The 17,744-nt window shown below is 35.7% G+C and overlaps 1 protein-coding gene across 4 annotated transcripts in view; it reads left to right on the forward strand.

Annotated features, from left to right (window-relative positions):
- LOC148949930 (RNA-binding protein 25) overlaps nt 1-13,209 on the forward strand; it is a 132,010-nt gene extending 118,801 nt beyond the window's left edge. For all 4 annotated transcript variants that reach the window (XM_089092018.1, XM_089092017.1, XM_089092020.1 and 1 more), the window contains 2 exons: nt 6,400-6,546; nt 13,066-13,209. In XM_089092018.1, the coding sequence (XP_088948144.1) occupies nt 6,400-6,546; nt 13,066-13,158 (240 nt within the window). In that variant the 3' untranslated portion in view covers nt 13,159-13,209. The remainder of the gene's footprint in view (nt 1-6,399; nt 6,547-13,065) is intronic.
- The last annotated feature ends 4,535 nt before the right edge of the window (nt 13,210-17,744 follow it).

The raw sequence follows: 17,744 nt of genomic DNA on the forward strand, positions 1-17,744 counted from the left end.
TGGAAGCAATTGTCCCCCTAGATTTTGAGTAATTGCTCCCCTCCCCCCTGAAATTTTTGGGAATTGGCACCCCTGCCTTCCGGTCAGCTTTCTGGTGGCAAGATTTAAATTGTCAGTGTAGATCCTCCAACGTAGCTAGAAGTTGGTATTTTTTGTTTAATTAGAAACTTAGTTTTATTCGTGCATTTGCTGAGATATTTTAGCAGTTGATGAAGAGCTTCGAAAATATTATTTTCTTTCACAGAAAACGAAAAAATACCTCCAAATCTTTCCCAATTAATTGTTAATAAATAGATTGTTCCGATGAAATGTTTCTTAAAAAATCGATTTCGTGCGGATTCCTCGTATAATTAACCAGCAAAAGCTCACAACTTAACAAAACAGAATGCACGATACTCACGAATGCACGAAAAGCACAATGCACGAAAGCAGAACACCTCAGCCTTCCCATTTATATAAAAGTTTCCGAGCTGAAAATCTGCTTTATTTGAGAATTATTATTTTCACAATCCATCTATATATATATATATATATATATATATATATATATATATATATATATATATACGAGGGCAATTCAGAAACTAACCTCCGATTTGTCACAGTGTGTGTAGTGGGGGGAGTAGCGCGCCATCTGTGCATTCACGCACTCAACAGGTCAGTCGGCATCAATCAAGCCGTAGTCGAGTGAACATCGTACCTGCGCTAGTTTAGTTATTGTGGTAGTTTGAAATGTGTGCTGCAATAGAAAGTCCCGCCAAATGTGAAGTGCGTGCTGTTATAAGGTTTTTACAGCCAAAGGATACTCTGCAGCAGCTATTCATCGTGAGCTTTGTGCCGTGTACGGACCAAAAGTTATGAGTGAAGGAGTTGTCCGTGAATGGGTACGTTTATTTAAAAGTGGACGAGAAAACGTTCATGATGAAGAGAGGAGTGGTAAACAATCCTTGGTGACTGACGAACTCGTTCAGACAGTTGATGCAAAAGTTCATGAAAATCGACATTTCACAATGGTGGAGTTGTCTATTGATTTTCCACAGATTTCTAAGACTCTTTTGTACGAGATAGTGACAGCAAGATTGGGTTACCGTAAGTTCTGTGCACGATGGGTGCCCAAAATTCTTACCAACCACCACAAAACTCAAAGAATGGCCTCTGCATTAGACTTTCTGTCACGTTATGAGGACGAAGGAGAACCATTGTTAAACAGAATCGTGACCGGTGACGAAACCTGGATTAAGTACGTGAACCCTGAGACAAAAGACAGTCAAAGATGTGGGCACATTCAGATTCGCCTACCAAACCAAAAAAAGCCCGGCAAGATTTTTCTGCCAGAAAGCTGATGGCAACGGTGTTTTGGGATGCCAAAGGGGTGTTGTTGGTTGAATTCATGGAACGTGGGACGACCATTAATCAAGACGTGTACTGTGAAACACTAAAAACATTACGACGGGCTATACAGAACAAACGCCGTGGTATGCTGACTTCTGGTATCGTTTTTTCCACGATAACGCCCGTCCTCACTCTGCTCGCAGAACAACAGCCCTTCTTGAGTCCTTCAAGTGGGACGTTTTCAACCATCCACCTTACAGCCCAGATCTGGCGCCAAGCGATTATCACCTCTTCATGCATATGAAGAAATGGCTCGGTTCCCATCGGTTTAATGACGACGAAGAGCTCAAAGATGCGGTCACAGGCTGGCTCAAGGCACAAGTGGGTGATTTTTATGCAGAAGCAATTTCAAAGCTTGTGAAGAGATACGATAAGTGCCTCAATCGTTATGGAGACTATGTCGAAAAATAGTGCAAAGATGTATATATTAAAATATTTTTACTTAACTTGGTGTATTTTTTTCAATCAACCGGAGGTTAGTTTCTGAATTGCCCTCGTATATATATATATATATATATATATATATATATATATATATATATATATATATATATATAGTTTATTATTTATTTTTTTATATATAAAAATACATATAATCTTTTAGTTTTAACCAAATTTGTAGAAACTACTAAAACCTTGGGTTAAGAAATATTTTATTTATATGTTTATTCTATTCCATTACCTCCATAATTTATGTGGAAACCCAATATATTCGTGTCTCCAATTAACTCTACCTTTAAGAAATGATAGTAGTTTGAGCATAATTAAATAAGTTACAAGTAGCACATGTAGACATTCACATCAATTAAGAGAGATATGTACAGAAAAGTTAGGTAGAAATTGAATAAATACCGAGAAAATTATTTCAGTCTTGAAATGGGGGGAGCCATTTACAAATCCCTTTATAGTCTCAATTATTCCTTAACATCGTGATAATAATTAGAGAAGAATTCCACGGGACCCATAGAATTATCATAAATAATTTCTTGTTTAATCAAGGAAGGAAGTGGATACCGGAGTGCACTTAAGACTAGGACCATTATGGGGAAAAAGTGGGACATATTTAGCATAAAGCAAGGGAAAAAGTCCGAGCTCAAGCCATTATCTAGTTCCAGTGATGATTATCGTGTTTTGTGGCAAATGTTCTTTTCTGAATCTCTTCGGGAAAAAAAAAAGAGTCATCTAGTTGATTTGCTGAAAATAAAGAGATGAAATATGTAAAGAATTTCCTTGTGATTAAAGACGGTTCGTTAATTTAATCTCTTATTTATTTCACTTTAAATTTACCATCTTAGTCTCATCATTAAAATAAGAGGCTGGGACTTCACTTTTGCAAGTTTATTGGCCGATTTCAATCGAGCCAAATTATTTCTCAAACTGCAAAAGCAATAAAAAAAAGTGACTCGCTTATTTTCACATCTTGTCACCTGCCAAATTCTTAAGAGATTAAGGTGAGATACAAGTGGTAAAACAGTAGCTTTTAAAGTATCAAGAACAGTGAAAATTCAATCCAATTGTTTGAATAGGTTAAGTGCAAATATATAATTAGAAAAATCGCAAATTCAAAATCGCAAAATATCTTAATATGCAATTATGCAGTTTGGTAGTAGCTGGTGCCATGTTAAAAAAAAAGAGTCACGGGTAAAAAAAAAAAAGAAGCAAAAGATCAGCTAAAAACATATGGCACCAATCCCCTTATGCACAATGGTTTGTTAATTTTTGATTTTTTGTGGATGAAAAACGCTCTCAAATTTGATTAATTATTTTTGAATATATGTTTTCACGGTTCAGCGTTGCAACGTTAACGAAAATTACTGCCTAAAAAAACTTTCAATTTTGAAACAAAGAAAAATGTTAGGAAGTCGTGGCTTCGGGTATGAATAGGCCCAAAATGATTCTAGGGGTGAAATGTTTCTATTTTTATCGTTGTTGATTTAAGACCTTTGGTATATAAAATAAAACTGTCAGGAGTTTTGGCTGCTTCATCTGTTGCAACATAAGTTTTAGTTCAGAAAAATATACAGAGGAAGGAATTTTTTTACTTTTATTTTATTGAAGATACAAAAAATAAATCAACAACCACACTTAAAAAACGTGGTATTTGACGCATAATAAAAGGTATTTCCCAAAATCTTGGGTGGGGGCATGTACCTCTGCCCCCCTCTCAAATTGCGCCACTGTTTTGTATATATGCAAGAGATTTTGTATCGCAGAAAAGTTTTCAGGTCGATTAGCCAGATATGACGGCAAAACTGTAAAAAAGGGCCTTTGGGATTAGGTATGTAGAGAAAAACATGGAATAACATTAGATTTTATTGTAAATTTCACCCAGACTGCTACTGTTGGTTTTGATATTGGCGTATATCCAAAAATAAGATTGCAGCAATTTTAGGCTTAATTATCTTATTAATTATCAAATTAACTGACTTAATTATCAAATTAAGTCCAAGTTTCCGAATGTTTTTGTACAATATTTTCATCTTTTGGTCTCGTATGCACTGAATGTCCCCATCGCCTTCTGTCCATTGTTCTTGTGAAACGAAGCAAAGGCTTTTAAATCCCTCATTTGCTGTTAGATAACGACAGAAGTAAAAATAATGGGTTATCCCAGATCTTATCCCGAGTTCGAGTGGTTGAAGGCTTAGCTATCTCGACCTCTTTCCAGACCTGCTAGCGAATCTGCCTATTTTTGGCAGGACGCCTATTCATTTCTAAAACCATTACCTCTTCCGCTGTAAATTATTAAAAAATGAATTGTACCCCCGTTGATCACACCTAAAGAATCATAAACGCGCCTTAAACGGTCTCTGATTACCCCCTCTATATATTTACTCAACCTACTCTAGAACACGTGTCCTACGCTGTCGTGAGTTTCTGTCTTTATCGCGTTGACTCACAAATACATCTATAAAACCATTATCGTCCTCCCCCTCCCCTCAATATTGGTTATCGAAAAAACGAAATTTATTCCCATCGAGGATGCATAAAAATTGTATACGTTCTCTGTTTGCCCCCCTCTCTATATAGTTAATCATCCATCTTTTGAGCTCACGCCTTAGGCTGGACAAGTCTCTGCCCTTTTCACGTGAGTCATTTATTTATCTTCAAAACCATAACTCCTCCTCCCCCCCCCCCCGTCGATGTTAGTTTGAAAAAAAAATGAAATCTAGTTCAGACGGAGGTTACATAAAGAATCATAAGCACGCCTTAAACATTCTCTGATTGTCTCCTTCTTATATTTTTAACCATCTATCTCTAGAGCACATACCTTATGGTGGAAACCACTGGACGAGAGTAATTATATGATATATAAAAGTGGAACACACTTAGCTTAAAGCAAAGAAAAATGTCGAAATTCAAGAGTTTATCTTGCTCCAGGATAACTGTTATAAATTCTTTCTCGTTTCATGGCAAAATCTCTTCTCTGGATAAGTTTAAAAGAAGAGGGGAACTATTTAATCGAACTGGACGTCAAGGAAATTACAAAAGAAATTCAAAAGTCATTGGCTAAAATGTTTTTTCAGAAAACTATTTTGGAAATTGAAAAGTATAAATAAGGTATTGTTAGGCATGAATAAAGGGCAAAAAGTAATAGTAGTTCCAGCGCTTCCAATAATAACAGTAAATCACAAAAAGAAATTCGGAAGTCAATGGCTTAAATTTTTTTCTGATGCTGTTTTGGAAATCCGAAGATATTATTTTAAGTAAGAAACAAAAAGGAAAGAAGGAATAGTAGCTTCAGAACTCATTCAATAATATTAATCCCCCAGGGATGTATGCAGGGGATCCTAAGAACCCAGACTCCCCCTCAAGGCCGTATCCACGGGGCGGTTGTTAGGGGGTCTGAACCCCTCCCTCCCCCCGAAATGTTTGTCTGACTCGTAAAAACGTAACAAAAATGGACATAAACAAATTTTATATGCGTTTTTTGAGTTTTTTTGTGTACCCCCCCCCCCAACAATTCTTTTTTAGTGAAACCCCCCTCCGAAAAAATCCTGGGTACCGCCTTGCTCCCCCTCCCTAAATCTTAAATTTTCCTGTTTTTTTGGGCACTTCTTATTCATACCATCAAAAACAGTTAGTGTTATCTACCCCCCCCCCCCCCCGCTCAAAAGAAAATCCCGCGCATAGTATACTTTGAAGTAATTGAGATTGGTAAAAGAGGGAAGGGGCTAGGAAGGTAAACTATAGACAATCAAGATGTTTTTTGAGACCCAATACATTTGCCCCAAACAATTTTCCATGCCCAAAAATTGATTTGTCGTTTTCTTATCTGAAAACTAGTTTGTTGTAAGTTCGAGTGCTCTTAAAACTGTGTCTCTTCTTTAAGAGATTTTAATATTTTGCGGCTTATTACTATTAATTAATTCTTGTAATATACTCTATAATCTGGTGTTATCAGTATAAATACTTATTTTATTAATTATTAGTTTAACTACGTATTTTTTCTCATTATTCTTATCTTGTTTGTCATTACTTTACTCTGTAAGCTCAGCCAGAGTCGACTCAGTTCTAAATGAGTACGTGGAGAAATCTGGAGGAGGTAAACAGGAAGGGTGTACGAAAGCACAGGATGGCTGGCCCCCAAGCCCCATTGCACTTCCTGACTTAAGGACTGTGAAATGTAGATCGGCACTTCCGGCAGGGATTCTGAAGTCTAATGCCGTATTTTTTAAATTACCCTTTACCTTTATTTGCTATTACTATTTTCCAGGGCTGTGGAGTCGGAATATTGAAAATGTGTGGAGTCGGAGTCGTTTTTATTTATAAAATCTAGTTAATAAGCTTTAGACTAGGGCTTTGGAGTCGGGTCGTGGACTTGGTGTCGGAGTTTTAATAATCTTTTGATGAACAAGAGTCGGATTTTCAGTCCGTATATTGAAAATATCTGGAGTTAGTGTCAGAGTCGGTTATTAACTTATAACCCGCTCCACAGCCGTGCTATTTTTAATGATAATCTGTTCTCTCTCTTTTAGTATACTCCCTTCTAAACTTTTTTTTCTCTAGAGTTTGATTGAGAAGAGGATTCGACCGTGGATAAACAAAAAAATCGTCGAGTATATTGGAGAGCCAGAACCAGTCTTGGTCGAGTTTATCTGCACCAAAATTATGGGCCACAGTTCAGCCCAAAGCATCCTTGACGATGTTCAAATGGTAAGCTTTTTAAGTATTATATTCTCTATATATCATAAGTTTATTATATCCTTTCTGACGCCAATATAACCAAGTCCATATTTGTGTTACTGTGACATTCTAATGCTATAGAACTCAGCAGTTTTCCATTGAAAGTCAACTAATTTCTGAGCGGCCAATTTTTAAGTCCACACTGACAAGTTTTAAGAATATTATAGGTCATATATGCGTTTGTCTGTTCCATATATGCGTTTGTCAGTTCAGTCCAAATTACATTCTTAGATAAGTCCACACTGCAAAGTATTTAAGAACATTTTCGATTATCTGTTAGTTTATTTGTTCAAAAACTATGGGCCACAATTTAGCCCAAAACACATTCTTGGTGACGTTCAAATAGTAAGTCTCACCAATACTTTACTCTTGTACACATTGAGTCTGTTCTTGAATTTCAAGTGCCGATATGACCAAACCGACCTTTTCTCAATTTTGTCTGTCGAATATTTCAGCACCTTCAAAAGCGATCTTTTAAAACTTGGAAAAAATCATCTACGGGTTTATTTGGCAAGGAAAAGAACCCCCAAGACTGAAAACAACTGATATGTACCTAAAGAAGAAGAACGGAGGACTGCAAGTTGTTAATATTCATGCAAAAACTAGGTAACCCTACGATGGCACTGATGGTGTCACTTTTTCCTAATACACATGCAGCGTTGCCACCACCTCAAAAATAAATTTCCGATTTTTCTTTAAAAAAATCCAGAAATTAAAAAAAAAAACGGAACACGGTTTTTAAGTTACACAACATAGGGCTGCGCGGTGATGACGTAAAAAGCAAGGTGCGAAATTCAAAGTACCGTGAAACGTGGTTTCTAGTTGTAACTAACAACTGATTGTCAATATTCCTAGTATCATTTCGACGTGAAAACGTTCTGGTGGATTAGTAGGATCTACGACAAATATTTTAGGCCAAAACAATTCGCCAAAGTTCCGAAAAAACGTGTCTACGCATCCACGTTTCATCGTTATTTGAATTTCCCGCCCAAGAATTGACGTCACGCTTCGCAGCCCTATTCAAAATGGCTTGGCCAGCGTTAAAGTTGCCTTTTATCACGTCTTCACACGTCCCTTTCCCTTCTCTCGTACCTGCTTTTCTGTTTAGTGGCTGTGCCAAGACGCACCCTTGGATCTCGGATTCTTAATTGTACTAAAAAAAAAGGAATCTGCTGCTTTGACACGAAAGAATCCGGAAGAAACACAGATCCTTTTTTCCTGAATGTACTTAGAATCCAACTTTCTTGGTATTAAACCCAGGCCTTTGGGTATTTGAAGAGAAAACTGTAAAGCAACAGTCAGAAAAACTGTTACTACCGAGCTATTAGTAAAAAGAGCAAAGTAAAGCAACCAACTAAAATAAATAACTAGTTTCTCATATTTTTATTGGTACGTTTCAATAATCATCTCAATAATGACACCGCAAATGACAACTCTAAGAGACTGGACAAAAGAGCTTCAGTAAGTCAAACTAAGTTTAGTTAGCACAAGTATAAACACTAAGTCTTCTACTGAGCATAACAAGTTTTCCGATGGTATTCATCGCTTCCTCTGTCCTACATCTCGGAATGCATTCGAGACTCATAAATTATATCAAGAACTCAAGCAAATGGGGGATGACGGGCACACGCACTTAAGCTGGAAAGACCGGCTCCGCCGGGGGTGGTCTCCTCGGCCGTAGGAGACATGGTTCAAGATTCTGTTCAGTTCTGTGCCCTCATGCGCGTCAGTATTAAGTTCATTTTTGTTTTTTTGTTGATGGGTTGGTTGTGTTGTGGTTTTTTTGTTGATTAAGGTTGGTCGTAAAAAGTGCTGAAAAAAAGAGAAAAAGAAGGAAAAAAGTGCCACCGCAAGAATGGGTTTCTTGTGGACGGAGGACGCCCAGTCTACGGAAGAGCAAATAGTTTTTTTTGTGTTAAAAAATTTTAAAGTTGTAAGAGTAAGCCTTTTGGAAGACCACCTTTAAAATTCGAATTCGCATTAGTTAAAATTGAAGGATACGAATTTTAAGAAATTGAAGTAAAAATGCCACCGGAAAAGCGCCTCCTAGAGGGGGAAGGACACCCTGAAACGGGGGGAGCGATAGATATTTGGCAAGAAATAAGTTAAATGGTAGCATGCCTTCATGTCCACTAAAATATTGAATGGTATATAATAAAAAAATTTTTTTTTAATTTTAGGTGACATGATAATGTATGAAGTTGTAAGATTTATATGTTTTTGTATTAAAATATTACCAAGAGGAGAGGAGGACGAGAGAAAAAAAAATAACAACAATCTTTGGAAAACTTTAAACAAAATTTCTTCTGTTGACACACTAAACATTGTTATGGAGGTAGTAATGATCATGGGGTCAGGTCTGGGTTTAGATTCCATTTTCAGCATCGCCATTGGGTCGTTGAAAAGACATCAAAAAAGTGGAACCTTTTCTTCTGGATAAATGAATTCAGCTTTGTGAAGACATCTGAGTCAAAGCCAAAGACAATGTTGGTGCTGATTTCCATAGAAACGGGTTCTGCTGAATGCAAGATATGCAGGCTGGAGTCACAGTAACCTTGGTCTACCGATGCAGCAGTTAATGTGGGATCAGCATTCAGCCAGAACTACTGGTACAGAACTCCTATGTCGTCAGGGAGCAGCATCGCCATATTCTGCGTGTCAACAGAGTGGCATCTTCGCCCAGAAAAGTAACCAAACTGTATGACCCGCCTAACTAATACTCTCTTTCCCCTGCCAACCGGTCTGTAAACGCACCATTCACCGATACGCAATTCCGATTTCACACCGACCTCTGCATTGGTTTGTGGCGACTCACGTAGTCCTACTCGTCGGCCCTGGACCATCACCCGTTTTAATCGGTCACTACTCAGCTTCTCAGACCTTTCCCTCAGAAGCCACAATAGCGTGGATTTTTTTATTGGTGTTATGGAGCCGTCATAAGTCTTGACAAGACAAAACCTAGAATTCTTCATGTTCGTCACAGGCTCACTAACCCAATTTTTCTCAAGTTGGTGTTTCACACAGTGAGGAATCACTGGCAAATCTTCAAAGATGCCGTCACTTTCCGAGCCCAATTCAGTGTCAGTCGCGGAAGCCGTTTCCTGCTTATCGGACAGAGTATTTTCCTCTATGTCATCGTCTGAGTCACTGTCGTGAAGTGCAGAAAGACGAACATTAGGTACTTGGTGACCGAAAGCAGAAAGTACGTCGTCGGGTATCAAGGCTTTCATTATTTTTTTTTGTGCTGTTTTTTTTTTAAAGATTCAAAAAGATCAAAACATTTTTAGATTTAAAAAAAGATAGAATTACTTTAATAAGTTTCATATTTTTCCCCATATATTCATAAAAATGTTTTAATCTCAATGAAAATGTTTTGATAAGAGCAGACACAGGATTTGCCCTATTGCTATTAAGTGGGATTTATTGTAGTATAAGGTAAACCCCTAGCCAAGATGCTTGTGGCAGCTTGCCCTGGTTGCCCTCCCTGCCCTTGAATGGCTCTGAATTCAAAGTAGGATATATATATTTACACTCTAGGGTGGGGGGGGGGGGGTTCAAAGTTCTTTTCTGACACAAAGGAATGTTATAGGCTATTTGGAATCAGAAGGCTATGAAAGTCTTGTTCTAAAAGTATGCCTATTCCTAAGTGACCTTATTTGTGAGTTAATTACTAAATTTACCATTTTCTTTGGAGTAAAAATTCCCAGGACAAATATTTTGCCTTAGTAAGTAAGCAACTGTAACTGAAATAAATCATCAATTTTAAAATTAGACCTTCCTTAGTGAAAGCAGGATTGTCTACAAGAATAAACCAAGCCTGAGAGAAAAAACTTTTAACTTTAGCTAAGCAAGACTACCATTATTCCAGCTTATGATAGCCTAGTAATAACTATAAAGACTCTTTAACAGTGTTACCATCCTGGCCTGGAAGAATTTGCTAAATCTGAGAGGAAGAAATTTACTAATTGAATCTGTTTTTACTAAATCCCCAAAAAAATTTGTGGATTTACTGACAAACTTCAATTTTTACTATAGAAGGATAATTACTTGGAAAAGTATTTACCATACCTCACTGAGTTCAATTGCGCCCAATGGATTTTAATGAAAGCACCATTGGAATGGTCAGACATATGTGATTCCATTGACTTGTTCCAAAAATACACAAACGACATGACACTTGATGAGCCCAAGCTGTTCGATGAGTTCATTTACACCCGGAATTTCTGTGATGCAACCAAAATGGAAACATGGTCTGAGGAAGAAACGCCGGTTGATTTGATTTGGGTGGAAATATTTGCATTTTTTGAAAAGGAATCCATTCCTTACAACAATTTAGCGTTACTTGTAGAGTTTTTCCTAAGTCTGCCTGGCACAAACGCAGCTTTAGAAAGAGTTTTTTCTTTGATAAATAACTTTTGGACTGATGAAAAATCACAATTGGAACTGGACACACTGAAATCTTGTGTGTTTGACAAGTTTAACGGAAAGAAACCGTGTGATGAGTTTAAGAAGGAAATCGAGAACAATGTTGTATTTCTAAAAAAGGTGCATTCATCTGCCAAATATGATTAAAATAAAAATATAATGAAAAAAGACGATAAAAGTTTAAGAAACGTTTTTGAGTGTTTTTATGAAACCACACACATTTCTTACTCCTTCCAGCGCTCTTCAAATTTTGGTATGTCCCGCATTGGGTCTGAGAAAATCTGGTCACCCTAGATATACCCCATACCTAATGTTCTTCTAATATGGTTTTCTGGTGCCCAATCCTATTGACATATACCAAAGTAAGATGAAAACATAATACTTTAGAAACAAATTTGGGCTATATATTTGCACGTTAGGGGGGGGGGGTAAAGTACAGCGGGTCCGCATGCCTAATGCGTTTGGTAAAATCATTCTGCATATTATTTTGTAAGCATTGCTTTCTAACTTCACACTGTCAAAATATTTTACAATACAACCTCCCCCCCCCCGTCCCGCCCCTAATGTGCAAATATATAGCCCAAATTGTATATTTTCCATCTATTCTGTCACTTCCCTTTGTCTTGTCTCAAGCTAAGCTAAAAAACAAACTAATGAAAAAAGAAAAAAACGGTTCTATAATGCGTCAAGAATGAACAACCTGAGCGGTAGGGGGTTTATCATATAAGTACCAAAAAACGTATATATAATATAATGAAATAATTTAAGAACAGTAAGACATTTAATATATAGTGTAATAAATTAAAATGTGTGTGTTATGTACACCATATATATATATATATATATATATATATATATATATATATATATATATATATATATATATATATATATATATATATATATATATATATATATATATTTTTAGCCCTTTCTCTTCTGATTCATTTTATTCATGTTTATCAAATTCTCGAAAATGACATTAGTGAAGTATCAAATAGAGCAGTGATTTCCAAAGGGCTGGAGCTGGAGTGCTGGAGTGATTCAGGGGGGTTGGGATGGCCACAGGTGCATTGTAGTGATTGCATTTAGGGCAGTAGAGATCCTTTACTAATATTATATCGTGGTGATTTAAGATAACAGATGACAACAACAAAGCCGAGGATCTTTATATTGTGGGCAGCGCACAAGAGTTGGTGCTGCACATCGTGCAGCACACCAGTTTTAAATTCCATGCAGCGCACATGTAGAATTCCTTTCAATAAGATTCTTTGGATGTTGAAACTTTTCACTCTAGAAGTGGACAGTAGCGCTAGCTGATTAATTGAGATTCGTTCCCCCGTTTCTTCAAGGACTTGAAAGGTCTAGGAATGAGACTTTATACATTGTGATAACTGGTGAAAAGGAAATATGGTGTTGTCATAGAAAAGTTGAAAGAAATATGAATTGTAGATCAAATTTTCCACCCACCAAAAAAGAAAGAAAAGAATAACAATAGTACAATTTGGAAAAGCATATAATAAATAGAATTAATAATTTATGTTTAAAATGGCCTGTGAAGCCAGTGGATTAACTTGTTGTAGTTTTCGCAATTCTTCACTATCGTTAGCAAATGCTCAAAGTTTAATTATTGAAGTTTGCACTTTACTATAGTAAGAAGAAAGTTTAATCCTCGTTTAAGAAGAGTCATATAAAAAGTATTTCATAGTAAATATTGTGTGATCAGTGTTGGAAATGGAATATGTTGTATATGTTTGGGGGGGGGGGGGCTGGTCTCCCCATTTGGCATCTAAACATGTGATCTTTGTGATATATGCTTAAATATTTTATATAATCCGCCTATTTTTTGCGTTTTTTTTTCGAATTTCTACACCTTTCTCTGGAAATATGTCCATTGGAACGTGCATATATGGTGGTCAACAGAGAATAATCAAGTATTGCGTATGTGTGGTACTTAATAAGGTCAATAAATCAAGAATTAGTCATACTTTTAAAATATGGAACTAACCTTGCAATTGTCAAGTGTTGCTTATTTAATATGATGATCTTTTCTTCTCTTTCTAGGTTCTTGATGAAGAAGCAGAGGTTTTTGTTGTGAAAATGTGGAGACTTTTGATCTATGAAATGGAAGCAAGAAGAGGCACCCATACTAAATAGTTTTGTATATATGCTGTCAGATTTGGAACTAAATAAAGCTTTTTTTTCTTGTTTTTTTTTTCAAGTGAAGTTTTATGATAGTCATTTTTAACTGTCCGAATTTTATATCAGCTAAAAAAAAAATTATTTTCTTCTTCTCTTTTATCCTCTCCTTTCTCCGCAGGAAAAATTGTTTCCTGCTCCTCTTCTTTGTCCAAATTTTTCCTTCTTTAGAAGCTAATGTTGTTGTTTTTTTTCAATAAAAATTTAAACCAATAAAAATTAAACTTTTTTTCAATAAAAATTTAAACGTTATTGATTTTTTCAAAAAAAAATAAAAAATTTAGTTTATTTAAATATATCTAAAATTTTCTTTGTTTCATATTTGTTATTAACTTCTAATATTCGTTTCTTTAAAGTTGTTTTCTTTTCCCTTTTCGTCCTCATACCTGGCTCATAGCTCTAATCTTGGTAATCACTGAGGCATCTATGAACAAACACAAAGCTCGCTCTGTGTTTTGACTTCGAGTCGTTTTTCAATAGTGAAGGCTCAAAACATCCTGTTCAAGGTTTTAGACCATGACTAACCGATGCGGTGTGTCAGAAATTAGTATTCTTCTGGATTTCGGTCCTTTTTAGCCAAAATTTGTCGTTCTAGGACAAAAAATGATAGAAAACATCACTTCGCTGTGACAAAATATCAGGGTTGCCACCGTCAGTAGGATTTTACTAGATCTAGTGAAAAAAAATAATCTAGTAAATTTAGAGAATCTAGTAAATTTCCCGAAATCTAGTAAAAACTAGTAAAAAATCATGATTTATAGTAAACAAAACTTTTTTTTTTCCATGAATTCACGGAAAAAAATTATCGTAAACATATGACAATTTACAATTTTTGCTTGTCTGTTTTGCAATTTACAATTTTGCTTGTCTGTCTCAGAGTCAGAGACAAACAAACAATCACCTGTTTTCATAAACAAACACTCCACTTCCGGTGTCTAAAGGTCGAAAAAATCAGCTTTCTGTTTATCAAATCTTACCAACTAAAAATGAAGCTATAATGACGCTTGGATTTGTGATGATTGGGAATATATTGGAATCAAAACAGAAGCCAACCACCCAAGGTGATTAGGTGAATCTCCTCAGTTTGAAAATTTTTATTGAGGAACAAGGAGCCTGCTGAGAGAAATTAAAAGTAAGTAGAAATGTAACATTATATATATATATATATATGTATATATATATATATATATATATATATATATATATATATATATATATATATATATATATATATATATATATATATATATATATATATATATATATATATATATATATATATATATATATATATATATATATATATATATATATATCCAAAAAAAGGATTTTTGAACTTGTGGGTTTCCGGAATTTTCAATCATACTGTGAAAACGAAAGGAAAAAGAGAAAAAAAAAAGGAAAAAAGACTGTGAAAATCGTATTGATTATCCTTGTATAGCAAAAACCGATGGTTGTTGGTGTGCTTGTAGTGTAGCCGCACGTACAAAAATTTTTTTTTTAGTAATTAGTAAAAACCGATTCAATCTAGTAACATTTTCCGCTATGATTTAGTAAATTCTTTCAGGTCAGGGTGGCAACCCTGCAAAATATCTTCTATTGCTGGAAAAAGACAGTAGATATGGTGATATCCTTTCAAATGAGCCCCTACCATCATTCTCTGACGACTAATTCTATACAATCAATCCTAGGAAAATCAAGACCGAAACTAAGGAGCCACATAGATATCTGACTCACAAACTTGAATGGATTCGTAAAACAGGGTTTTCTTTTTGTAGTCCTGCTGACTTCCCAGTGCCAAAGACACGAGAAGTTTAAGCACAAATTTGGACGACGTGGACAAACAGAATTGTGCTGCACAGTTGAGGTTCATTTTCTGGCAATTTTATCTCAGACTTCGTTCCTGGCCACTCTGTCCTGAGGTTCAGAGCAAAAGTATTTTTTTTTACTACATCTGCCTGATGATAAATAAGCTTAAGCAGATCTAAATTCTCTTTATCGTGAGCAATGTGCATGGAAGAATAAGATTAAACCATGATTATAAATCAGGTCGTAGCTACGATGGATAGTTTTTTCTTGATATTCCTTAGAAGAATTTATTTGTTTTCAGAACATACCTTCCTCTTACTACAGCTGAGTGGTGGCCATGCTCATGTTCAGTTCTTCTCAAATGAGTAACATATTTGATTTAAGGCTGTTGGTCGTCTTCATCCAAATTATCAACATCATTTTCATCTTGTATTCTTGAAAAGCATCTTATCAAACGAGCAATAATTGTATATCTGTATATTTTTACCCTAAAATGGTACTATAGTTTATCCTGAAAATAAACATATTATCATCTTTCGGTGTAGAAAAAAAAGGATCTAGATAGGTCACAACTTTTGGAAAATTAGTTTAAGGCTTTGATTAATTTTTGGAATTTTTTTTTTTATATGAATGACGTCATAAGTATTCAGCCACCCAATATTCTGATGGCTTTATTGTCTACTGCGAATAAATTGAAATTGAAGCTGTTTTGCGAAAGAGATAACAAAAAAAAACTGTTTCTTTTTACCCAGCGAGGCTCGGTTTCCTCGTACAAATTAGTATACCTGTGTTTTCATGAATTCTGTTCTTCTAATAAGGGATTTGCAGAAACAAAGCACTACCGCCTAAAACCATGTGCTTGTCTCTAGAATTTTCGACTTAGTAGTCTCTTTCTGGTTACTCCCCCATAATTAATCATCACACCGGATAAAGGACGCTTCCGACTGTTCTTGGAAAATTGGTCGCTAGCGTCCCATTTAATAGGTAGTGTAATTATAAACTACTGTATCTACTGCTTTCAAGCGAGCAATAATTTTACACGTGTTCATGTAAGTATTTTTTCTCTAAAACGGCTGAATAATTTTTCATATGAATGACGCCACATTAGCATGCATTTAAATAGCAACTTTCATCATTTTTTCCCAGGGGTGATTGGATCGTTTTTGGTATGGATAACGAATGTGAAATTATGGTGAATGGATCCGAATAGCTAAAGCAAAAGACATAGAAAAAATGTTTGAGGTAATGACGAAGGAAAATGAAACACAACGAAATCTGCGGCTAGAACATATATGACAACAAGCATCACAACGAATCAAAAATGAAATTACAAACGAAAACGATTCCCAAAGAATTATGCGGCTAGAAGACAAGCGACTACGAGAATTGCAAACGAAAATGATACACAAAGAAAGCTGCGGTTAAAAGACAAATCGAAATTACAATGGAAAGAAGGAAAGTGTCATTTAAGTGCGGCTCAAAAATGAAGTAAGCAAAATTAATGCTTAGATTGTCGATCGCCTCTCAGGAGTATATAAATCAAACAGTTCGTGGTACCGAACTGTAAGTAAGCAGCGACCCGGCTCAATAGTAACAGAAACTCAAAAAACAAATTTTGATACCAATAGATACATCAAAAGAATCAGATTTTTATGCTGATTTCAAATATATATGTTTCATCAAGTTTAGTCTTTCCTATCAAAAGTTACGCGCCAGGGAAAATTTGCCTTATTTTCGAAAAAAGAGGGAAACAACCCCTAAACGTCATACAACTTTAATGAAACTCACACCATCAGATTCAGCGTATCAGAGAACTCTCCTATAGAAGTTTCAAGCTCTTCCCTGCAAAAATGTGGAATTTTGTATTATTTGCTAGAAGAAAGATCACGGATGCGTGTTTATTTGTTTTTTTTTCCCAGGGGTGATCATATCGATCCAGTAGTCCTAGAATATCGTGAGAGGGTTCATTCGAACCGAAATTAAAAGTTCTAGTGCCCTTTTTAAGTGACCAAAAAAACTGGAGGGCAACTTGGCCCCCTCCCACGCTCATTTTCTCCCAAAGTCACCCAATCAAAATTTTGAGATAGCCATTTTGTTTACCATAGTCGAAAATCTAATAAGTATGTCTTTGAGGATGACTTAATTCCGAATAGTTCCCGGGGGAAGGGCTGCAAGTTATGAACTTTGTCCATTGTTTACCTATAGTATTGGTTGATGGGAAGTATACAGACGTTTTCAGGAGGGATTTTTTTCTGGTGGGGGGTCGTAGGAGGGGTTTGCGGGGGAGGATCTTATCATGGAGTACGTTTCATTGGGGAATGGACAATTCTATGATGGGGGCGCCGGATTTCCCAGCACTATTTAAAAAACGATCAGAAATTAAATAAAAAAACAAGTTTTTTTCAACTGAAAGTAACGAGCAACATTAAAACTTAAAACCAACAGAAAGTATTACGTAGGCTATATGAGAGGATTCGCCCCCAAGTCAATACCTCGCTCTTTACGCTAAAGTTTGACTCGGTCTCACAACTTTTTATTAAAAAACAATGTTTAAAAAAAATAGAGTTGTGAGAAAGTCAAACTTTAGCGTAAAGAGCGAGGCGTTGAGGAGAGGACAGCCCCTTTCATATTCGGTATAATTTCTGTTCGTTTTAAGTTTTAACGTCGCTCCTTACTTTCAGTTAAAAAAAAACTTGTTTTTTTATTTAATTTTTTAACGTTTTTGAATTAATGCA

This window comes from Artemia sp. Qi Xiang Cuo, chromosome 7 (genome assembly GCF_049724085.1).
Source record: "Artemia sp. Qi Xiang Cuo chromosome 7, ASM4972408v1, whole genome shotgun sequence".
Lineage (NCBI taxonomy): Eukaryota > Metazoa > Arthropoda > Branchiopoda > Anostraca > Artemiidae > Artemia > Artemia sp. Qi Xiang Cuo.